At 37.6% G+C, this 24,568-nt stretch overlaps 2 protein-coding genes across 2 annotated transcripts; one reads left to right on the top strand and one right to left on the bottom strand.

Moving 5' to 3' along the window:
* The first annotated feature begins 327 nt into the window (after positions 1-327).
* Positions 328-1,808, top strand: LOC105803718 (uncharacterized). The gene is made up of 3 exons (XM_012636100.2): positions 328-512; positions 608-1,047; positions 1,147-1,808. The coding sequence occupies exons 1-3, from the start codon at positions 470-472 to the stop codon at positions 1,567-1,569; spliced, it is 906 nt and encodes a 301-aa protein (XP_012491554.1). The 5' UTR covers positions 328-469; the 3' UTR covers positions 1,570-1,808.
* LOC105803715 (uncharacterized) lies at positions 1,771-23,561 on the bottom strand. The gene is made up of 35 exons (XM_012636098.2): positions 23,179-23,561; positions 22,332-23,056; positions 20,947-21,072; positions 20,777-20,862; positions 19,653-19,761; positions 19,418-19,513; positions 19,245-19,307; positions 19,097-19,156; positions 18,173-18,241; positions 17,268-17,349; positions 17,014-17,066; positions 16,806-16,904; positions 15,498-16,730; positions 14,330-15,301; positions 13,921-14,259; positions 13,337-13,595; positions 13,027-13,249; positions 12,544-12,931; positions 11,831-11,980; positions 11,514-11,735; positions 11,154-11,375; positions 10,213-10,866; positions 9,385-9,645; positions 8,948-9,295; positions 8,007-8,419; positions 7,496-7,925; positions 5,947-7,245; positions 5,355-5,615; positions 4,986-5,276; positions 4,403-4,888; positions 3,668-4,099; positions 3,190-3,468; positions 2,435-2,986; positions 2,131-2,340; positions 1,771-2,028 (listed from the first exon to the last, which is right to left on the bottom strand). Exons 1-35 carry the CDS (start codon positions 23,234-23,236, stop codon positions 1,909-1,911), a joined length of 11,670 nt encoding a protein of 3,889 aa, XP_012491552.1. The 5' UTR covers positions 23,237-23,561; the 3' UTR covers positions 1,771-1,908.
* Between the last annotated feature and the right edge of the window lie 1,007 nt (positions 23,562-24,568).

The raw sequence follows: 24,568 nt of genomic DNA, 5'->3' as shown, positions 1-24,568 counted from the left end.
AAAACAAATGGTAAACAATAATAATTTTATGAATAAATTAAATTAAAAATTACAAATAAACTTAATTTACAAGTAATATATTAATAGATTATATAAATACATTTTTTAATAAATGAATACATTGGGGTAGTCGCAATTCTAAGAGGAGCCAAATATCAAAATGAGAAGACCAACCCATCATAATAAAGTAAAAGGAAGTGGATAAATGGAACCCTGAACGAACAAAAATGTATTAATCAAATAAAGAAAAGAAACCCTCGAGGGCAACGGCTAGTTTTGTTTACAACGGTCAGAATAAAGATGTCACCCATTAAACCCTCGCTCCAGCCGTAATCAAAATCATATCTCCTACCCCTCTCCTCTTTGCCCTTTAAAAACCATCAATTCTAATCTTCTTTTAAGGGTTCTGGGCATCTTTCGTGATTTTTGAGTTTTAACGTTCTTTCATTAGCGGAGTTGTTGCTTTTCAATGGAGACTTTGGCTGCTTCCAACAACGGTATCCCTGTTTCCAGTGAGTTATTTTCACTTCTCTTTTCATTTCATATATATTTCTTTGTCTATCTTAGGAAAAGAACAAGAAACTAATTTCCTTGTGTCTTGTTGTAGAAGTAAAGACTGAAGGATCGGAGAAGAGTGCGTCTAAAACAAGAACAAGAAATGGGAAACAACAACAACAAGAAGAAGAAAGGTCTGCGCTAATTGATATAACAAACGATTCGCCGATTGTTGGGGTTGCAATGAAGACTCCATCATCTGCTGTAGTAGGTAAGGGTAAGACCAACATGATGACGATGATGACTTCTGGTTCTGGTGAGGCTTTGTTAAGGGGTCAAGTCAAGACTCTGTTGCAGAAGGTTGAGGAAGAGGCTGAGGTTTCAAAAGTTCCATTGGAGAGCCGCCCTTTTGTTCATCTTCAATCCCCAATGGCACTTTTGGCCCCCACTCCTGCAAATACACCCCAGGTCCCTAATCTTTCTGAGGATGGAGGATTGGCTTCAATGCTGATGGATCTTCCTGTTGTCGAAGAAGAGTTGAACATATCTGAGGTTAGTTTTTTAACCCCCCCCCCCCCATCGCATGATATCCTTTTTATTTCGTGACCGAATTGCTGAACTTAACAAATACTTCGGCATGTGATACGACAGATGGTGAGTGCTAACATTGAAGGACAGAAATGTGTGATTACAAGATCGCTGCTGCTGGATTTTGCTGAGAAATCAGAATGCCGTTCCGATAATGGAGTGATAATAACAGACAGCAGTGCAAGCAATGAGAAGACATCGGCATTCCACAATGATGACATCGACAGCGCCTCTATTTGGTCTATCCAGCTTAATGCAAGCACCCAGGATGAATACGAGGATAAGGAAACTTTTGAAGAAATGGGAGCTGAATACTATGACCATGAAGAAGATGGAGGATTGGTGGATGATCTATGTAAATGCATAAGCAAGATAAGCATGACAGAGATGTTCACGGGAAAGCACACGAGATTTATATACGATAGTGATGATAAGATTGGAGAAGAAGAAAGTGGAGAGAATTGGAGTACTATTCAAGTGATATAATGAGGTTGAAGGGGTTGCCAACACCCAAAGGAAAGCACCTGCGCTTTCCTCTGGAGGAGGATGAGCATGATTGTTGGTAGTAATCTCATTTTATGATTGGCTAGGGACATTATTGCTCGGCTGTCTTTCTTTACACCATTCATTCTTTTTGTCATTTTTTGTCATCCCAAGTTTTTCATGACCAAAAGCAGAATGAATAAATAATGTGAAGTGATTGTTTCGTGGGATTTAACTTCAAATACATTTCCAGATTTGGTGCCAAAAATCAAATCTGAAAATTTCTACATTTATAAATTATCTACAACAGGATTGGACATTTAGAGGATACCATAAATACAATCAAAACCAGGGTTGCCATGTTGGATCCATCATACATAAATTTCTGGGTAGCAGGGCAGCCTCAACTAACTCGGTAACACCCCTCTGTACTGACTGTGGTGGGTCCATTGCATTTTCCTCCTGAATGCACCAGAAAAAACACCCGTAAGCGTTTAAAACCAGACCACCAAAGAAACAGGTAACAGAAAGAAAAAAATAATAATAAAACACACAATTTTATACCTCTTCAGAGAAACACTGTGGAGCTATTCCGTTGATCCGGCCAATAACATTCTCCACGTTGGTGGTAACCTTATTTTTGAAGTCAGCAGGGTTCAGACTACCACTTCCAGCGGCAGGGGCAAGTGGCATCCCGAGTGGTCTTCTCCAAGACCAAGAAAGCAGCTCATCACGGAAAAACATGGCCAGTTGATACCACAAATGCTGCGATTGCTGCAATGCACCGCAGAGGAATAAATATGTGAATCAAATATTGTCGTCAACATGACCATGTGTTGGTTTTGATACCAATGCTAAGAAAACATACCTTGGGTGAGACTACAGCCTGTGCCGCAGCACACATTGAAGATACAATAAGCCCTTCCACACCAAAATGGGAGAAGAATGCTTGCATGTTCCTTGTCAGACGGAAGGGCACTGGTTCACTAAATTCGATCATTCCATTCGCATCATATGCAGGATGGAAATCTGTCTGGAATATTTTCCCCGTGTTTTTTGCAAATAAAATCTTATTTGGAGACCTTCCCCCAATTTGTAGCATGAAAGACATGAAACTCGACAGAGCTAACTGGATTGCAAATTGCTTTTTGAAAGCCCATATATGATTGCCACTTGGCAGGGTCTTGTACATGTACTGGGAAAAGATGCCATCTGTTACAAGATTTTTTGTTATATCATTATATGCTTGTAAGCGGAGATCTACCACGGCTTCAGGGGAAATTTGCCCCAATATAGCCTGGTTTAATTGCTCCTTGAAGTAGGTGATGGGAAGATCTGCCTCTCGGTCATTTCTTGCACAGTGATTTTCATATACCTCAAGGAATGTGCTGTACATCAAATCGTCTTCAACCATGCGCACCTGTTAAAGAATCAGTTATTCGTTTATCTTGATGGGAATAAAACAGGAATAGCATGATCGAACCAACTGCCATGCATTCCAGTCTCCATGGATGCAAAGCTACAAAAAGCTTCTTGCACGATATCTACAGAAAACTTTGCAGGTCTACACAAACAATAAAAGAAATCAAGGAATTGGAGATATTAACAGGTAAGACTGATCACCTGCGACCAAACAGGAATTATAATGGGTGTGTGAATGCATATATGACGACGTCGGGATTCCTTGTGCTTATCAAACATCTGGTTCATTACACGGAAGAGCTGCAATATCCGCTCATCACTTCTAGCATTAGGAGTCAAAGAAGTCTGGACAATGAAATGCCTTTGAGAACCGTCAGAGCCAATCAGCGTCAAACGACGAAAGCTGCTTCCATGCCTTCTAACAATTTGTATATCAGCTCCCACACGATCTAACTTTACTGTGTGGTCAGGTGCAATTTCCTGGAGGTCCAAGAGATGATTAATTTAAGTAGAACAAAAACAAAATAATTGAAAAGCTGCAAGTGAACTTGGGGCATATGTTGCATTTTTTTCACAAATTCAGATATCTGAAAGACGAGAATGGCAATCCCTGATACATTGCTGACCACACAACATAAAGGAGTACTGTAACTACTATAGAAAGTTCTGGTTTTGTTACCTGATCACTGAAATACTGCCCTGGAATCTCTACGTCAACTACATGGAAGTCCCGTAACACCCTGCTTTCCTCCTCCAGCTTCAGAACAGCAGGAAACCTGTCCTCAACATTGCTCTGTAGTATATTTTTCCAGTGTTTTAGTCGTTCGGTCAGTTCAGAAAGTGTGACTGGAAAAGTTGTGGTACTTTCTGGATCTAGATCACGCTCAAAATCCTGCTTGTACTCCCTAACAAAATCTACATGCTTGTTGACAGCATCTGCAGAGAAGCAAGCCCGACACACACCAGAGAGCTCTTTCTTGAGAGATTGGGGAACTTCTGAGGTAGTAGCAGAGGGGTACTTGTAACAGCGGTGCAGCAGTGCATTGACCACTGCAAGAAGTCTCTCCTCAGGCAGAGTAACAAACCTTGAACCAATTTCGGTTAAGAGAACCTGTGAAGATGTAAAGGCTTAATTTTATAAAATTAAATTGAGATTGACTGAACGGTGTGGGAATAGAGCAAACATCACAGTTTTGATTTCATGGGTTATCCATATTTAAAATTAATGGACAATCACTTTAAAAAAATGCAGGTAGCTGGTCATGAAACAGAATGGTCGTTCACTTTTAATCAAGCTCCACTCTTAATATTCATGAGATGTGTAACAGTAAACTGAATTCTGGTTTGTTATGAAGATCTGGTGTATGCCAAATCATAAAAGGGAAACTAAAAAGTTTAGAACAGAATTTCTCACCTCAAGCTCACCAGCCAAGTTAGCATGCTTGCTTCTCAAGGCCTCCATTATATCCTTAGCGGCATCAAATGCACTGGCAGCAGAAGCAACCAAACCTAATGCACCATTACGCCTCATTGTACCCTGCCCACCATCACTGATGCTTGAAGAACTTGGCTGCAGAGCTTGGTCATTTCCTGTGTGCACACTGCTCTCTGTTGCAGTGGATCGCTCAGGTTCATGCCCATGAGAATTTCCCCCATCATGAGATCCAATTCCACTACCAGATTGAGAACCTTGATGAACTTGATTATCTGGTGCTAAATTGCCTCCAGTATGACTCTGCACTCTAGCACTTCCATCAGCAGCCAAGACAAGAGAACTAGGATTGGCACCAGAGATGTTCTGTTGCATTCTTTGCTGAGCCATGGCCATTCTGCCAAGTTCTGATTTATTTGCAACATCACGGCGCTCAAGCAAATAAGTCCGGAGCCAGTAATAGAGTGCCTGAGTTTTAAATGAAAAAAAATTAAAAATTTGCAATAGCTAAATGAGTAACGCACACAATACATTTATTATGTGGGTGATTAGAATAAACATTTACCTGCGGATAAACGGTAGCTATTTTAAGAAGCACAAGTTTGCAATGAGGTGCTTCAGTCCGTTGCAAGGAAAGTAATAACTGTGGAATCCAAGAAAGCCAGACCCAGTGGGGAATTTGGTCCAAATACTTATCAAATGACCTCCCTACAGGTTCACTGGGAGTATCAAAGCTGAGAAGGTACAGAACACGAGCCAGATGGCTTCTCGAATTAGAAACACCAAATTTAATGCCTTGAAGAAAGCAGCTAACAGCATATTCTAACCAAATTTCATCATGACTGTCTTTATATGCCTGCAATGTGAAATCAACAATTAGTCCTCGCCTAAATTAAACATTGAAATCCAAAGCATCAAAATCTGTAAATAGTACCATGTCACAATAATTTCCCCAGCTTATCCACCCTTTAGGCAAATTTTTGAAAAGAGTGATGGCATTGGAGTATGCAACATTAGCCCCTTCTGAGTCATTTAATTTTACTAGAAAGTCTCCTTTAATGCAACAAATTTCTGCCTTGTGTTTGACAGGAAAATATTCCAGATTAGTGCTGTTGATCAAATTAAGGCCAGTAGTAAGTTCTCCCTTCATTTCAAGGTATGTCTTTGCCTGTTCTTTAATCTTAACGAAGGCCTCCTGTACATATTAAAAGGAAAAATCATCAAGAAACTTTCAACCAACACCCATCTCATTCATCATTCTCATAATAAATAAATAAACAAACTAGGCCAAAAAACCATAAAAATGAAAAAAAAATTTAAGAGCAATTTGATGCTCTGCATTGCCACTCTCGTTCAGGACATAAAATTAATCAAAAATCAAATCAGGGCTTAAAAGTACAAGAGCTTTTAACATATAAGACACAAAGAAGACGGACTTCAGAAATTTAGTAGCTAAATAGGAAGAAGTAAAGATTTTATGTCAATTTAGAAGAAGCATGTTAATATGCTATGGTGATATTTAGTACCTGTACTTCCATGGTTGAATGGCCATACATCTTTTCAAGTATCATCACACATACATCATAAAGGCCTTGCTTACGAGCAATATGAGCTAACTTATTAACATTCCATGCCTTATCACGGTAACCAAGATGATGAAGTTGCGGGTTTGTGGTGCTAAACTCTTTGAATGCATCTATAACAGCATTATACATTTCGTTCCTCCATTGGAGCAAATCATACCAGACAGACATATTATCCCATTCATTTGGAGTTCTCAATCTCCAAGTCTCAAGGATATCCTTAAGATCAGCATATAGGTTTCCAGGCACACCAACAACAGCATTGCCAGAAAGTTTGTTCCCATTGGCAATGTCCACAAGAATTCTGGCAGATTCTTGAACTTCAACTAATTGCTGGAACTGCTGCAGAAGAGGAACCCTGGCATGCACAGACATCTCAGGTAATTGCCACCAATGTTCTAAAGCAAGATCAACACCCTTCCCAACTATGTTTTCCGCATCCCCTACACCATTTGCATTTCTATCATGGAGGGCAAAAAAGGCTTGAATAAGGCGGAGTTTGGGAGTTTCTTCCACTTGAGCTTTAGGGATTACATTATCCTTCATGTATGCCCAATCAGGTAACTTCCAAAGACTATCAAGTAGAATTTCGTAATTCTCAATACTCTTTCCGAAGTCTACCAATGCATCCCACTGGCTAAGCTGACCGGCACAATAAATCCATTGCTCTTCCCAAAGGCACATTTCAGCTTTAGGAACAGTATTGTTATATGTGCCTTGAGTAGCCTTAACCATAGCTTGGTAAAAGAGGCTTTGAGCACGTTGCCAGTAACCATGCTGAACAAGTGAAAGCCCAGCTTTAGTTTCTGCAGTGACAGACCTTTTCTTCCATAACCCACACCTCATATCATCTTCATTCAGCAAACGATAAAGTTCAGCCAAAGACTCAGAACACTTTGTTTCATTCATGAATAACATGACATGACTTTCCAGCAGAGCTAATGCAATATGCCATGCATTATATGTTTTTCCTATATATTTAATGAGTTCACTTGGCATTCTAGGCTGAGGGTGGCTCAACTGAAGCCCTTCCAACAATGCTTGCACAACGTTTGGTCTGCTGGCTTGCTGCTTCTTATGATAATCTTTAGATAGGAGGGCTATCATTGGTTTTGCGAGAGTAACTTGTTCATCTTTGAGTAAGGTAACCCATGCAATAGGAAAAACTAACACCCACAAATGATATGCAACATTTGCATCCCTATGAGCAAGCTCCCTCAACGGAATAACAAGATCAGCAACCTGAATGAGAGGAAAGAGTTTCAAACAGCATATTTATAGGCCCAGAGGAAATGCATCTCTAAGCATCAAGTAACTGCAATATTTTATCAAAGCCAAGGGATAATAATCATTTAATGAAATCATTCTGAACAGTCTAGCAAACAAATATGGTTAAGAAGAGAAGAGAGAATACAAAGACAAACAACAGAATTAATACATCTGTTATTAGCTCAAGGACCAAAAGACGTTAAAATAAAAAATGTGTAAGAACCTGAAGCTTGCTCATTTCATTCAGGAATTGCGCATGTTTGAGAACAATGCTATCAAGTGTCAAAGGAGCATCCTCAGAACCCTCTGGTACTTCGGTAATCTGTTGCTGCATTCCAGAACTATCTGGAACAGAACCAGGAGCAACAAGTGGTAGAACCCTGGCAGAGTTAGGAGCAAGTGTAATAGGTTTATCCTCAACTAAAATTGCCAAAAGGAGATCAAGACCCTGCTTGAGCCAGAAGACATCACTTAAAGCTTCCCAATCCTGTATTTGGATGATAAACTGCAACCTTGTGAACAAAGTTTTGCCAAGTGATTCATGATATAGGGAGAAGAATTTCATTCGAATTTCAGGATCTCTAGCTCGAAGACCAAGCATGAACTGCCTTTCCACCTTCTTAAATACCTCTTGACGCAGAGTCAGTGGATATCTGAAATTGAATCCAATCATGCTACTAAAATTTTGCAAAACATAATTTACTTATCTAACATAAAATATAAAAGTTATTTACTTGTTTGAATCAGCACAAATTTCATAAAGAAGCTGAAGATATTTTCGGTCCCACTCTTCCAATGCATTAGGCTGAATATTTTGCTTATCAACCTGAGAAAGCTTCTGAAGGAAAGAGACGATCTCCTTAGGAGTGAGAAAAGCATTAGCGTTGGCTGACATGCCTGGCTTGCTGTAATCATCTTCAACCCAACCTTTTATAACATCAAGTATAGAAAGAAGCACACTAGCATCAGTTCCCTTCTCCGAAAGCAAAGCATTCAAAATTTGAGTAACAGATCTCTTGCATTCAGGCACCACCATGACCCTCTCACTAATTAGTTTCAAGACGGACTTCAAGTTGGAGATGACTGATCCAATGTCAGCTCCTTGGCAAGATGAAGTAACAGAAGAATCTGGATCTGTTCGCTGACCCTAAATATAAAAGATGTCTCAATCAATGTATTCAATCAAATGATTCTAAGGATAAAAGTTTATTGATTCTCACACAAACAAGTATTCGAAATAAATAAAGTAAAATAGGGAGAATATGAGTGGTAAGTCATGCAAATGAAACAAAAGGATTAAATATATCTAGTGTTGGGATGTACCAAAAGCAAAACATGCGTTAACACTGCTGGCAAATGAATATCAAATAAGATCTCTGGAAGCACAAACACGCATCATACAATATTCAATGATATAACCAAGTAGTAGTCATTCCCTTTCAACATCTAACTTCAAATTAACATCATTCATGCCCAAGTTGCAGGTTTCAATGAATGCTAATTAATTATCAACAGCAGAACATGAAGAAAACTGCACATTATGGCAAGAAGTTTGAAACCAAAGGCAACAAACTGCAAACCATGAAACTACATACACTGTGTACCACCAGACCTACTCATGTATGTGTCCAGATGTAACTAGAGCAAAGTTGAAAAAGAACATGTAGTGGCCTACTTGTCTTATGTTGGAGCCAGCTGATGATCCCATATCACGTGCAAGGCGTTGAAAGATACGGACCAAGATGAATGGATCAATGAAGCTCTTTTGCACCTCAGTCAATGTCTTAATGACAAGGAGCACAAAGCTAATTGAATTAGCTGAGTTATCTTCACCTGATGTCTGAGGAGCTGTAACAGAAGCGATGTGCTTCTGAATCAGCTCATCCACTTTTTGATACAAAAGCTTTACATCTGGTGGTGTAGTACTTGCATCCAGAGGAAACGCATCAAATATCATTTTCAACAAGGAGCACAATGACTTTCCAGCTTCTAACATTTTATACTTGAAACAAGGTTCTAGAATCTGAAAAAGTTTAGCAACAATCATAATACAGTGTAAGGTTAGCAAAAACCAGAATTATAGAGGAAAAAGCTAATTGGGCAGGAACATACCTGGGAGATCTGATTGATGTTGTTTCTAATGAACAAATTTGGCTGTTTCTCTAAAACCTTGTTCATGACATCCAAACCTTGCGAAAGTGCCGTGGAAGGATCCTTCGACTGAGAGGGCTGAACACTGCTTAGAAGCTTTTCTAAATAATTGAACTTGACATTGGCAGTAGGCCACACCTCCAAAGCTTGTGAAAGTAACTCCAAAGCTTGTTTGTACATCGTATTTGATTCCTTATCCTTGGGCTCAATTACTAGAGCAACCTATGTCCATAGCAAATATGGAAGCTCTATTAAAGTAACATTAAGTGAAATAATGTAAAATGAACTAACAAAAATCGTAATTTCAGAAGCATAAAAGATATGTAGCAAAATCATAAGCAAACAAAATGCCCAGATAAATAATCATCCAGACAACAAAACAAAATGATGCCAAGCACAATTTGCACAGATTTTCTAAAATTCATCTTGAAAAAGCACCGTGTAGGAACTTATGCCAAGCAAATTGTCATGCATAACCAAGTGTTTAGGGATATACATTCCAAAACCCTAAAAGATTCAGTCATTTATGTGGTAGACAGATATCTTGAACAACATTTGTGAAACATAAGAGATGAATTCAAGCCCCAACTGTCAGCTGCAGTTTATATTAGGTCAAACAATTTGATGAATTATCATAATAATTATTATTTCCAAGAAGCAGAAAGCAGTTAATTAGGTTTTATATTTATTTTAGGGGCCCTTCAAGGATCTGAGAAATTTTAAATTCCAGGGAATAGTGAGAATGAGCTGATCCTAAAATTAAAATCACAAGTCAAAAGAAAGCCTCACTCGTATAAGAAAATTTATAATCATTTCTTCCATGGCAGCATTTGGCTTAAATTCTTCATCCGGTTGGCCAGCAGACCCTGGGGTCTCTATGTTGGGAATTGATGAAGAAGCACCAGGTGACATGACGCAAAGAGACTGAAGTCCAGGTTCAACTTTAATTCTCTTACTGGGATCTTCAGGGAATGTAGAACTGTCGACTGAACGCTTAGGATCGGCACTAGCAGAAGCAGAGTTGAGCCCATCACTGATCTGACTAGGGACATCACCTTCAGTCACAACTTTCATTTCATTTTGCCGCTGTCTTTCCCAGCTAACCACCAGACCAGCAAGTTCAATAGCAAGGCGCCTATTTTCAGCTGTAGTGTTATAAGGCAACCCAAGTCGACTCAGAGAATTCACCATCTGAGGCACAAATTGTGCTCGGCAGCTGTAGAATAGATCTGAGTGGCGGACAATGAGCTGGAAAATGTGAATCAAGTTAGGGATTGAATGACCTTCCTCAACCAAGATCTTCTTGGTGTATCTTATCCAGATTGGCATGCGAGAATCCCCAAGAGGTAACCTTCTTGGTAGAGCTGGCATTAGAATATCAAGGGCCTGCTTGACCAACATTTTATTCTCCGGCTGGCAAGTTCTAAGGAGTGCAACAAAAACCTACATATTAAGTCCATATTAGAATATTTTCATATACGATAATATAATTAAGATAAAAGGAATATGCTCCAGGTATTAGCATGTGTGCATGTAATCACATTGGCAAATGTTAGGTGAAATACTACATGTTAGAAGAGGTAGGACTTGGCACCAAAAGTAGTTAACCGAGTAACAGTACCTCATATTCTGACACGATAAGATGCAGTATAAACCAAATCAACAGTCAATACAAGTATGAATAAGTATCCAATTATGCTGCTCTTTTGCATCCTAAGTTCTACAAGTACCTGAAGGATAATTTTCTCTGGGGCCTGATAGGCCTCCAGGAAGTGACAGACATTCACAAACGCCCATTGCTTACTGGCACTATCTTCACGTTTGAGATGATTCCAGCCAAATTTTATTAGTTCTTTTCTGTGATGAACAAGGTCGCTTTGGAGATATTTAAGAAGCAGAGTGGCAAGCTGCAAAAGTTCTATCCGCAAAGGCTCATCATATTCAGCAGAAACCTAGAACATGAAAGCACAATGTGTTAAGATTGAAGTTAAAAGAAATTCACTAATAATTCAATAATAATATATATTATGAAAAAGAAGTGCTTAGAAGGTGCTACTAATCAAATAAAAAATGGAGATCAAGAAGATTACCTCCTCTGGAGGGTCCAGAAGCTTGTCAACAATTGTTTTAATAATACCAGGATCAACAACATCCCAGCTCTGGCCATTCTGGAATGCATGAGCAAGCATCGGAAGAATGAGCATTTGCATAACCACCACCAAATGGTCATGCCCAAGTTGTTTCGATTGGAAAAGATTCAAAAAGTGTAGGAGAAGTGCTTTCTTCATGTTGGGCGGGTAACCTTCAGCAACCTGAAATCGGTACACCATCAACCAAGTAAGCAACAAAACTAAGAACGGTAAGACAGTGCTCAATAATAAAAGAGTATTAAAAAATATTTAGGTACCTCAATAATGTAGAACTCCTTCAAGAAAGTATAATCAATTCGACTATGAAACAAGAAGATTGAAAGGATATCAAACAGAACATTAACTTCATTTTTGTCATGTCGTAAATAATTTAAGAAGCACTTGACAAGCCATTTGCTTTCTTTCACCTGCATATAAGAAAATAATAATTATCAAATATAGATTTGAGTGCAAATGCAGCGATCTTCCCAAGAAGAGTCACAAAATTTATAATAAAGTCATAAATTAAAACACCTCGCACAATAACACCTTGCAAACTATAAAAAGTTCCAATAAGCCATACATGCAAACACCATGTGGCAACTTCTTTCTCCAGGGGTCAAAAAGAAAGGAGTAAGAAGTAAAATTGCATGTATTAATACCTATGGATGTAAGATGAATAGAGAATCGAAATAAAAGAGCTCCATACAGAAGATAACAGGATGGTATAAAGAAGCAACCAATTTCTTCAATAAAATAGAAGAGTTGAAAAAAAAGTCTCTGGATCAATGATAGGGGTTAAAGAGCTACTTAACATTCATAAATCATAAATAGATGTATGCAGCTAGCCCTTAAGCCTGCTTCTTGGGAATACATGGACATTAAAAGCCAGAGAAAGGCAGACAGATTTTCATAATCAAATACTTATTTTGTCAACTTTTCAAGTATACGAAGAGTCATATGTTTTTCACTGAAGGGAAATTGAACTTACTTGCACAAGGTTCAGCTCCTGTTCATTCTGTAGACGAGATATTCTTGCAGGCGACTTCCAAACAAGTACCAGTGTATCAAAAACTGGACGATTACTTTGTAGCCAGCCAGGTATCAACTTTACCAATGTTTTAACAAGAGCAAGCCCCAGAAAGTAAGCATCTAAAGTTGCACCCGAGGTTACAGGTGGTAAATTAGAACTATCAGGCTGAGAACTAAGCCCTTCATCACCCAATAAAGCAGCAGCTGGAGTTGAAGATCCAGGAGACATTGCTGCTTCAGATTTGGGTACGAATTCAGGAAATGCACTAGCAAGTATCTTCTGTGGTGACTTTGCAAGTTCATCTCTCAAAGGTTGACCAGCATCTGATTTTATTATGTACATAAACCTGAAATGAACATGTAATGGAGGAAGGAAAACAATTACTCAACAGAATTATGAGTGGACATATATTAACAGCATAACCCAGAATCTTAACCTTACCGTCTGAAGTATTTTGGCTCACTTAATCGAGCAAGGAAGTAATCAACTGCAAGTGTTGAATATCTATTTAGGAATTTGGTAAGTGGAAGACGATATGGACTGTTGATCTCACTATATACTTGGCCAGGGGGAAGAGCCCCCTCCAAATCAATTGTTAACGTCACAAGTTCATCAAGAAATTTTGATGCAGCATGAGGCAGCAAATGAAAAAGTTCAACAATAGCTGTATAAACAAGGAAAATAATTTTAGATAAATATGCATATATAAAAAGTTCAACATCCCATTAGAGAAATTCTAGAACTCCATTACCTGCAGCAATTTTCGGCTCTTCACCAGCCTTCCATGACTTCTGACTCTGAGCAAGTTTCTCTGGTTCCAACCATTTCTTAAGGTGCTCCAACAACTTGCCACCTAAAGTGACATTAAACCAGTTAGATAGAAGTTCAAGCAGGCGTGCCAAACCTTGCAGAAGAGGCATGCTGAGATTCTTGGTGTGTGCCAAATTGACAAGTATAGGCCTTAGACTGCTCTGTAGAAGCTCTTTGGGCATCCTCTGTTGATTAATAACCTGAATAAAGATGAAGTCAAGAATAGTCACTGACACTGTACTAGCAACCCAGCATCTGAGCCTTTGGATAAACTATAGGTGCAGGCACCTCCCTCCTCAAAGAGCCAGAAGAATCCCCCACCCCCCACCCCCCCCCCCAAAAAAGAAAAAGAAAAAGAAATACAATATCAAAAGAACAATGTCTTCTACCATCCACGACACTTCTTGAACAGCTAATGTGACTTGATCAGATTGTTAATGCATCAGTTCAAAAGTAACTTGGACCTTACATAAAAGCCCAGTAAAGCATTCCAAATGACAACTCTACCAGAGAAGCTCAAAGTACCTGTCGTAAACCTTCTTTCGCAACAGCAACAATTTCTGGTGTTCTACAAGTCAAAGACTTGAAAAACATTGCAATGATCTTGGCACGTAATTCTGAATGATTAGGAGTAGTTCTGAAATCTGCCCATGCCATTGTGGTACAGAGTAGTTCAATGCAAGCTGTTCGAAGCTTATTTAACGATGTGGCTACTTTGGGGTTCATGAACTTCACCACCCAGACAGTTTCGTCAGCCTCAGCTATTTGCAAAGCCTCTTGAAGAAAATTAACCAATTCTTGTGTCAACTTGAGAAGAGGGGGCCTTAAGGCCAAGCAGAAGTTCAAAGCTGTAACTGTTCCAACCTATCAGCCATTCAAAAAAGTTAGAAGGGGAAAATCTTAAAGAACTTTGATCATAGTACACCATGAGTACCTGCTGATCAACAGTCTTAGCTCGAAGTGGCCGCATTATAAGAGGCTGAAGCAATGGCTGATGCAAAGGCTCAAGAAGCTCAGATACTTCACTGCCAGTCCTACTTGCTAAAAGTGCCAAACAAGACTGCACATTCTTTCTAACGATGATGGATGCATTTGGATTGAACAACTCTGAAGCAAAAAACTCAACCACTCCTTGAAAACTTTGCCTACGTGGTTCATTGTTTGCTTCATCAACATTATTCACCACCCGAAGAACTTGTGTAAGAACCTGACTTGTTTCTTCCTGCTCTTTGCTAGCATAAATAGGCAACCTTTTAAGAACATATACCAGACCACGAACAATTCTAACTTGGAAAAGGCAAAGAGTCTCAACAGTGACCTTCCCAACTAAAGCACCAAGACCCATAACACCTCCCATTTGTGCTTGCCATTTACTTCCATAGCAACAATGTAAAAGCCGGGGCAGAAGTTGCTCAAAAACTGGTATCCGAACACTTGGTGGTGGAGAATATACAGGATTCATTGAGGGACTAGAAACAATCATAGGAGTACCTGGGCCTCCTCTTGACATCAAAAGGTCAGCATGTTTTGAACGAGCAAGGAACAGGAGGGTTTCAGCAAACACATTTAAAGCACTAAGAGCAGCTTTTGCATGGAACCTGTTTTCATCTGCTAGAACATCAACTAAGGCATCCAAAAAAATTAAGGGGTCCAATTCTTTCAGGTTAGACGAACTTGTGCTTCTTGACCTGGAACTACCAACAGAAGAAGATACAGTAGAAGCATTTGTTGATGACTGATCCATATGAAATGTCATAGCAAAATGGCGGCAAATGTTGGTAACAAAATCATCCTTGGGATCATTCAGATCTGGTTCTGCACTGGCAGCAACAATAGTCATTAATAGAATCTTGAAAACTGACTTCTCAGCCAAGAGCTGGGTCTTCGTCTTTACACCCAAATCACTCTGCAAGATGATAACATTTGTTATTTCAAGGAGGATAAGAATTTAATCAATAGCATAAATGATAGCACATCCTGAAATAACTCCCAAAGATTCTTAGAAAGAGGATAGACACAGGAATGCTTGAGGATACAACTAGCTGTAACAGTAATGCATGCAGCCTTCACTGATATACAAAAGATAATTTCTTGAGTCTAACCTTTGCATCAGTTGTCTCAGACCTGCGCCAAGACGAATCAACACTAGAAACCAAAGATGTTAATAAGTGCTTTGGTGTATACCCTTCATCTGAAACATTTCCTGGCAGGTTAAGCTGAGATGATAAGCAAACACGAAGGAATTTCAAAGCCTGCTTTCTGTAAAAAGAATCCATGCCAGCATCTTTGTGCATGACAGCTGCTACAGCAAGATTTATGCATCGGTCCAGTGGAACTAAAAACGGGGTTGAGGGCTCAAATGTAAGAATCAAGCGAAGCCCATGCTCTGGGTTCTCCTTGCACTCTAGTGCTAGAGGCTCTTTGAGAAAACGTCTGTTACGACCCCCTAATTTGCCAAGGAGTTGCAATGCTTTCCCACCCCAAGGATAGGGTGCAGGCCTCAAATGAGACCATAGTGCTAAAATCACCTCTGACATCACATTAGCCATACTGGGTTCCAAGAAATCAGGATTTAAACTATCTACCCAAAACTCAAGTGTTCTTAAGCCTAAGCTTATGAGCTCATCACTTCCTTTAAGACACATTACAAGAGGCTTCATTAACCGGGGAAGGTAAGGTAACAAGGAGCTTAAGCGTGCAGGCAATGTTAAGCAAAGCTCCAACAAAAGGTCCCTCATGTCCTCAGCTGTTGAACCCTCAAGCATTGTCAACAGCATATTTAGACAAGGTTGCAGCATAGGAATTAAGTCTCGCAATAGAAGTTCAAATTTGCATCCTGCAAGTGCTCTAAACATTGTACGAAGAAGTTGGAGATAACCAAGAGGCTTCTCAACTTCAGTAGCATTTTTCATGCAAGCTTCCATGATTACAGGCACATGAGGCTGCAAAATACGTTCAAAATCTGTTGGTGCTTTCGCAACAGCACCAAATATAAACCTAAAGAGATGTAAAACCAATTTGGCAGTGGGTGTATCTGGATGCTTCAAAGCGTCAAGTTTACTGCTTACAAGAAAATTAACCAAAACATCTGCAAATGGCCGGTAAACCTTGGGAGTTTGCAGAAGAGTAGAAAATATATGAACCAGTTGATTGTTGGAAATCATATATTCAAAAAGCTCAGGCATACACAAAGAGAACATGTCCATGAGATCCCTAGCTTCCATAATGGCCAAAATCTGAGAAAATAGTTGAAGCATTTCTCTCTCCTCATCTTTCTCCTTGAAGAGTGCTAAGCAGTGAACACCACTTTTTAGAACACCAGAAGCTTTCCAAACCTGCCAAAATCAGAGTCACGAGGAGTTAATCATGCCTAGAAGCCCACAATAGATCTAATCATTTTAGTATAATACCTCATCTTCTCTTAATCCTTTGAATGCTTGAGGAGCGGGCATGTTAGTAGTTGGCGAGACAAGAGCTTGTGGTTGAGTTCCATGAGTAGAAGACTGAACCTAAATAGTTGAAAAAATGAAATGAGAAATAGTATTCAACATTTTAGGAAAATATTAACAAACAAACTTATTAGAAAAATGATAAACAGAAGAAGAGAGACCACAAAACCTGTGATCGGGGCAAATGAGCGTGAGTTATGCTCCATATGATGGTCTTCATTCCTGTGCATGCATCAAGCCAAGGATTAGAGTGGTTTTTTCATTTCTCTCTCTCTCTCTGCTTTTTTTGGGGGAGGGGGGTAGGGGTATTAACAAATTTGAGAAAATACATATTAGCATTTAGTGAAGTAGAATTAAAGCCTCTGGGAGCTTTTGCAAAATAACTATCCAACACCACATGAAAAACCAAAGAAGATAACCTACCAACAACCAAGGTCTTAATTAGATTTTTACAGTCACTAACTTCCTTAGAATGCTCCACAGGTACCTGCAAATTAAGAACTGCCTGCAAGCACCAAATACATCGATACCAAGAGAGTCAAAGAGAACTGACAAGGAGCATAATATAGTAAAGGCTAAAATATCATAGACAAAAGATCCAAAAAGCTTTCTGAATTAATGACAGCTTGTCAGCATTGGCACGAAAAGAGTGCAATAAATCCCAATCTAAATAGTTTCAAGAGAAACTACTCTGAGGCCTGAGCCAACAGAAGAAATCATGGAAAAATTGGAGAAATTCGCACAAAGTGGAAGTTCAAAGTTAGGTCCTAGACAAAGCCACTTTTTCTTATACAAATAAAAAAACAACCAATTTTAAGTTATGAAATTCATCTACTGGCCATAAAACCTGGCTCGTACATGAACGTAGTTTCCCATTCTCTCATGGATTTCTGCCATTTAAAATTTGATAATATTATTAACTTAAATACAATATTTTATGTATGCTGGGCCTATCCTTCAAATTATAACTTCCACGGTTGATTAGTGACAATGAATTTTCTAGTGTGCATTCCTTAAGTAAATTACAAAATATCCAATTCAAACAGCAATCAAAGCCAAACAACTTGAATAGCAAGAAATAAATAAATGAATTGTAATAGAAACAATAAAATTGTCAGGTTAGAATAAATGGAAATCTAACATTCTTATCATATGAAAGGTGAAAAGCCTAGACAGCTGAGAGTGAATGAAATAAATACATTGATACCAAGAGTTGATTATCAATAAAACAAGGGATACAAGGGAGCTCAAGTACTGTCAGAACTTGAATAGTAGACTAGAAGAAAAAAAGAAAACCTTAAACAAATTTAGAAGTATTGAAGGAAAACCTGAACAGGGAGCTCGAGCTTTGACCTCAGCGTAGAGTGATCTCTTCCCTCTTCACCCTCTTCCAACAACTATCAATAAACAATACAAACACATTAATATTAAAAATAATTGTGATAAGAAAAAAGATCACGTGAAAACCTAAAAAGAAGTTGATTCCATGAAATAATTAGATATAGTGTTTTGAAAAATGAAAAAGAAAAAACAGTTATCTAGGGGGAAAGAAGAAAAAGCCAAATAAGGTTAACCAATTAGAATTCAGAAATGCAAGTCAAACAAAGAAATAATATCTAAGATAGTAACAAGAGAGATAGATACAGATGTTTAAAAAAAACAGTGATGCTTTATCTTATTTCAGTGAAGCCTGTAAAAATGGAATATTATCCTAGGAAGTCATGTCCTTGTGAACTACTCTTATACAAAAGGATTAGAAAGAGAATTTTACACTAAATAAATTAGAAAGAAAAGGCTAAGACCATGTATAAAAACAAGTTAACAGCGCATAGAAATGTCATAGCCAATCAACTAAGCCCAAGTTTCTTTTCCCTGATTCCCAAAGCTTCCAGGGACAGAAGGGAAAGAAGGCCAGATTAAAGCACAAAGTCATAGCACACTATTCTTTCCAGATGGTCCAATGATTGGAATTCTGAACCTGAAGGAAAGATCTGGCTAGCACTAGTTCACTAGTTTATACAAACCACACTTATAAAACCCAGATGGCAATATCATAACCAACAAGGAACTCTTCGACAGAAAAACCATGTGCAAGCAACATTTTACTGGTGGTTAATACTGTCCAGTCAAACCCAAGACATAAGAAAGGCAATCCCTAGAACATCATAGCAAAGCCAGTAAAATAGAAGTAGTTAGTCATAAATAATAGATTCCTAAACCAGTCCTACACAAAATTCAGCAATCAAAGTTACCTGTGGAATGGTACGCTTGAAAGTACTAAATTTTCCAACAAAAGCATCCAAAATACGCCCCTAAAGAAAAGCAGAGATGCAAGAGAAAATTCCTTTAAATGAGACAATTCAAGCTAAGCTAACATAAAAGTTACATCAAACTGCTTACCAACAGAACTCTTGCTTCATCCATTGATGGCTGATCCACCCCTTTCTCAAAAATTGGTTCTACCTAAATTTCAAGGAAATTCATGAGAAAGAGTCGACAGCAAACATGAGATGAATCTAAAACTATAAGAATAGGATGCAAGGAAACATAGATGAAATAGTTGGCAAAGGCACCAGATTTAACATCAGCCGAGCACAAGTCGTGTGAATGCCGAGTGACAAGGAAGCATCATGCATATTACTTGAAAACAAGTAAATAATTCGTGACAACTGCAGCAGGAATATGAAGTTTATCACCATCAGAATGAAAAACCAAATTGAACTATCACAATCTCTGAAATTTAAAGATATATCAAAAGAAATGAGAGAGAGAGGAAGTCAGACGAAACCCTGATCTTAGAAACCAAACCTGAGATAGGGAAAGGTCCCCCCTGACATGATGAACAATCTCCGCCAGGAGACTATAGGCCAGTGGCCTCAAAGTCTCGAAGCAAGCACGCCCAGTTCCAACTAGAACCCTGAAGTAAAACAGAAGGAAATAAAAGAGATCAAATGCATGGTTCAGCAATAATTTCCTATTTAAGATTTGAATACAAGATTCATGGACAAAACTAAAGCAAGGATCAGTAATGAGTTCCTTCAACATTATATCAGACTCATAGGAAGAAAGCAGAACATAGGTCAAAGCATATAAAAATTTTAGCTGAGCAACTTCTGTGCAAGTTTATAAATTGATGATCAAGATAAAAGCCAAACCCCTGCCTAGCAGGCACATCACACATCCATAACGCAATCTAGCAACTCTTATTTCTACCCAAAGCATCCTAGCAGACAGAAGAATTATCTGTGAGATTTGGGAGCCATTAAAGGGTGAAAGTTCATCATTATGCCTACAATGGTATTTATATATTGCTCTAAATCATAAAGACAATTCACAGATTCAAGGAAGTTATTAAACGGCCCAACCAATCACGCTGTCAAACTAAAATATTAGGGTTTAAAACAATGACACGGAATATAATAATGCAAAGATCCCTCTCAAATTTTTGTCACTAAGAGACTAAATTTGTTGCTGCAAGGAGTTCATCCTTCAAATATAATACAGCTCTGAGAAAGTCAGATCCTTCTTTTGGTCTTTAAGTTTTGCTACAAATGATAGTTGAAACTACTAACAATTGTATTGTATTAGTACAATCATACAAGAGCTTCAGGAACTGACATCTGCACTAGGCAGATCTCTGAAATTATAGATTTTATTTGCCAATGATTTATCATGAGTTTGTTAAGACACGCTTGTTTCCACTAATATGACTGCAGAAGTGATATAGATGTTGCAATCTGCTCAAAAATTTTCCACTCTCGAAAAATTAATCGCTCCTCATTATAACATAATGCCAAAAACGTATTGAATTAAGATCATCATTTCCTTGACCTCTCATTAACCACAAAAAGTTTGACAATATAAGATCTTTATCACGGATTAAAAATTCATCATGAGGTAATGTATAAATAAAGGGAGGAAAGAACCTTTACCTCTCTTCCAACAGTGTGTCAATCAAAGGAAACAAACCCCTCTTGAAATCTGTGCCCAAAACATGTTTTAATGCTACTAACAACTCCTGCATTCAGAAATAACATTTGAAAAATTGAACAAGAGGAGCAAAAAATGCAAAATGGAAAACAGTAATTAAGACAAAACTCACCTTTCTGATGGATACAGAGTCCGAACATGTAACAAGTAAATTCACAATGCTTTTACATATGCTTTCTTCATGTGGCCTGATATAATCAGCAAAGCTCTTCAAGAGGTACGTTAAAAAGGAAACTGTCTGCAATAAAGGAGAAAGAAGAAAAATGTGGAAAAAATGGAGCATTCAATAATGGAAAGGGCTGAATATAACTGAAATTACAGGGTTTACTCTTATCTCAAATTAATAGTTTGAACATGTAACCAAACAAGAAAATTTGGAGGATTTGCTCAAGCAAAGTGTAGAAAAATGCTTCTCGCTTCATTTCTTTCATTCAAATGAATACTCCTAGGCCTTTACAACAGAGAGTTCAAGTGATCAGTCCTTTTAGGGTTACTAGAAAGTACGGGTGAGCGTTCGATCGAATTGAGTGAAAAAATTTCAAGTTAAAATTTTTTCGAATCGAGCCAAGAGAAATAAAATTCAATTCATGTCGAATCAAGTGAAATTGTTCGAGTTAAATTAAAAAGTTAAACATGTCAAATTAAAATTTTGTTACAGTATAACTAATTTCATGTTAGAGCACATAAATTTGAAACCATATATATTTGAAAACTTGTTCAAAGCAAAATAATAATAAAAATACTTTAGTATGAGAAATTTGAATCATTAATTAACTTATTCAGGTTCCAAAATTATTATTTAGAAAAAATTTTATTTTTAACTTTCTTTATATTTTTTAGAATTTTTTGAAATTTTTATAATTTTTAAAAATATAAATTTTGAATTTTATAAATATTTTAAATTTTAAAATTATTTTGAACTTTTGAAAATTATTTTGAATTTTTTTGTATTTTGTTGAGAGAGACCAATTTGCTCATTTTCAAACTTAACAGGGACCAAAAGAGTATTTACACCAATCTATTATTCAAATTATAAAATTCAACTCGATTTGAACTTGAAACTCGAATTACTTATTCGAGTTGACTCAAATAATTCGAATAACTCAATTCAGTTGACTCGAATTTCGATTTTTATTTTTATTTTTTCGAATCGAGTTTTGCTCTCCCCTACCAGAAAGCTATAGCCTTTTTCTCATCAAAGAAAAAGTTGGGCCATGACAACTTCAATTTTCAATTTTATATCTTCAAAAAAATCAATCATATTCAAAGAAAAGTTCAGACAAGAGAACCTCTTTATGCAGCAAAACAATTTGAGATCTACACACCAACACTCCAAAAACAGAATATGCACATGCATGGATATGCAAAGGCTCAAACAACCCAATCGTACTCTACTCTATCTATAGCATCCCTTTTAACTAGTTTTATGATACAACTTTTATACCATGTAGCAAGCATATAAGTGATATGGAGAACATGAAATAAAATATCACTCACCTTAACTTGTGCCCCTTTCAGTTCAATGAACTGAGTCTTCAAATGGGGAGGAACCTTTTCAGGTCCCGGAACAGATATTGCAGCAACCATCAAAGGTAACAAATGAGGAATATTAGTTTGTACAAGACGACTATACAATTGAAACAGAAACATAACTACAAGCGGACTCTCCGTAACTATCTTGAATGACCGCGTACTGGGATTCAATTGCCCATTCCCAACATATCCACTTGGAGTAATCCCTTGATCAGAAACTGAAGAAGTGTCCATAGGCTTCATATCTACTTCCATTCCCACCGTGGCATTATCAAAGAAATGGCTAACAGTCAACCTAAAATTCTGGTAAATCTTGCAAACAAAATCTAAAAACGGCTGAACCTCATTTTCTAAAGTCGGCCTAAAATTCCTGAGGAGATCAAAGATAATTCGAATACAAATGAAGCCATTTTCTTCATTATCAGTAGTTAGCACTTGCATAGCTACTTTTAACAGGTCCTGAACAAAAGGTCGAAGAACTTCACTATGAGGAAGTCTATTAAGAATTTCCACCACAATATTTCGCAGCTTGTGCTCAGGATTGTCAGTGGATTGGGGCTTTGTAATCTGTAACAGGACGACTGAGAAGGCTCGGAAATAGCATTTGAGGAAATTTAAGTACTCCGCAGTGTGAGCTATCTCGAGACTGTCTCTAACCTCCATTGCCATTTGTAACCTCGTCTGAATTGCTGCTCAAGGAACACACACAAGCACAAAATTAAAAGAAATTGACAATTCTTTCAACGTTTATATTCATTTTACAAGAGAACCAAACAGAGAATGAAAATGAAGAGTGAGAGAGAAGGATTACGGAGGTCAGGTTCGACAAGGTGGCGAGAGTGTTGCTCGAAATTCTGAATAGGACTCATGATTGGAAGAAGAAAAAATCCCTAGCCCTCTCAAGCTTTAGCTTTCTAGGGTTTTTTTTTCACAGAACTATCAGTCTTCTTTCTTGTTCTTCTTTCTTCTCCGCATATGTAAAATGAAAAACTCTCAGTTAAAGATGGATCGTGCCTCTAGCAGGCTCTTAAATTTAAGGGTTTCCCTTTGGGGACAAAAACAAAAATAAAAATTAGGGTTTTGGAATTGAATTTTTTTTTTCAGACTCAGTAGAGAAGATCGCTATTCCTGATATTGCTACCAGTTATGTATGTTCCCTCTCTTTTTCCTATTTGTTCCCTCGAGAAAAATTGAGTCCATGGTGGATTATAAATTTGGGGATTTAGAGACCTAATTTTTATGAGCTGGACCATTGTTCCATTTTCTTGGGTCCAAATATAACGGACAGATCATTGGGCTTCAATAATTGAACCCCATCCATGATCTTTTGATCCTTTAAGTTGTACCTTTGATACGGAAAAGAGAAAAAAGAAAAGAAATAGAGAGAATGAAGGCTGTTCTGTTCTGTTCTGTTCAATTCATGCTTAACTGCCTCCTTTCCTTAGGGGAACAATAACAGCCTAAAACCGAATGGCCAGTTGTCATCCCACAACCTCCAAAACTCACCGTTTCATTAACATTACAGTAAACCGCTGCGTTTTCGTTTACAATTAAAATAAAAATAACATTACATAAATAACAGTAATTTAAACTAAAATGACCATTGCCTCCTTCAGCCAACCTTTTGACCCAAAAAGAAATTTGAATTTTATTATATGATGCATTTTTCTAAGCACCAACTATTTTCGTTTTATTAGAATTTATTCCTAATTTGAGAAGGAATGTTTTTTTTAATATGATTTTAAATATCTTTTTTTTAATATTTTGTTATACCTTATTAAGACATTTATCAATTTCTTACTCTATTTGTGAAGTCTAAAAACTCTTTTTATTTCCGGGCTAATATTTTAGGTATCCTTATTGTTTTGAAGCCTTTAGTTTAAGTGTGGGTTATAATGGGCGATGAGTTTAGCTCACTTTTTATCTCACGTTACAGTATCTAATCTCATGACAACTGTTATTTTTACGCACCGTCCATCCAAACACACATTAAAAGTGTATTTGTACATAAATTACTGAAAGTCTTCTTAACATTTCTCACTCCCATATATATCATTGAATAATTAATTCAACTATCCAACTAAATCAAGATATCTATGATTAAGACAACTTCAATATAAGCAACGAAACTCAAAAGTTCCAAAATCCTCTTCCTTGCCATTAAACAAATGAAACCAGCTTGTTGGAAGCAAACAAACCCT

This window comes from Gossypium raimondii, chromosome 11, assembly GCF_025698545.1.
Source record: "Gossypium raimondii isolate GPD5lz chromosome 11, ASM2569854v1, whole genome shotgun sequence".
NCBI lineage: Eukaryota > Viridiplantae > Streptophyta > Magnoliopsida > Malvales > Malvaceae > Gossypium > Gossypium raimondii.
Note: the sequence above shows the minus strand (reverse complement) of the source record. Positions and strands in the feature narration are given on the sequence as shown.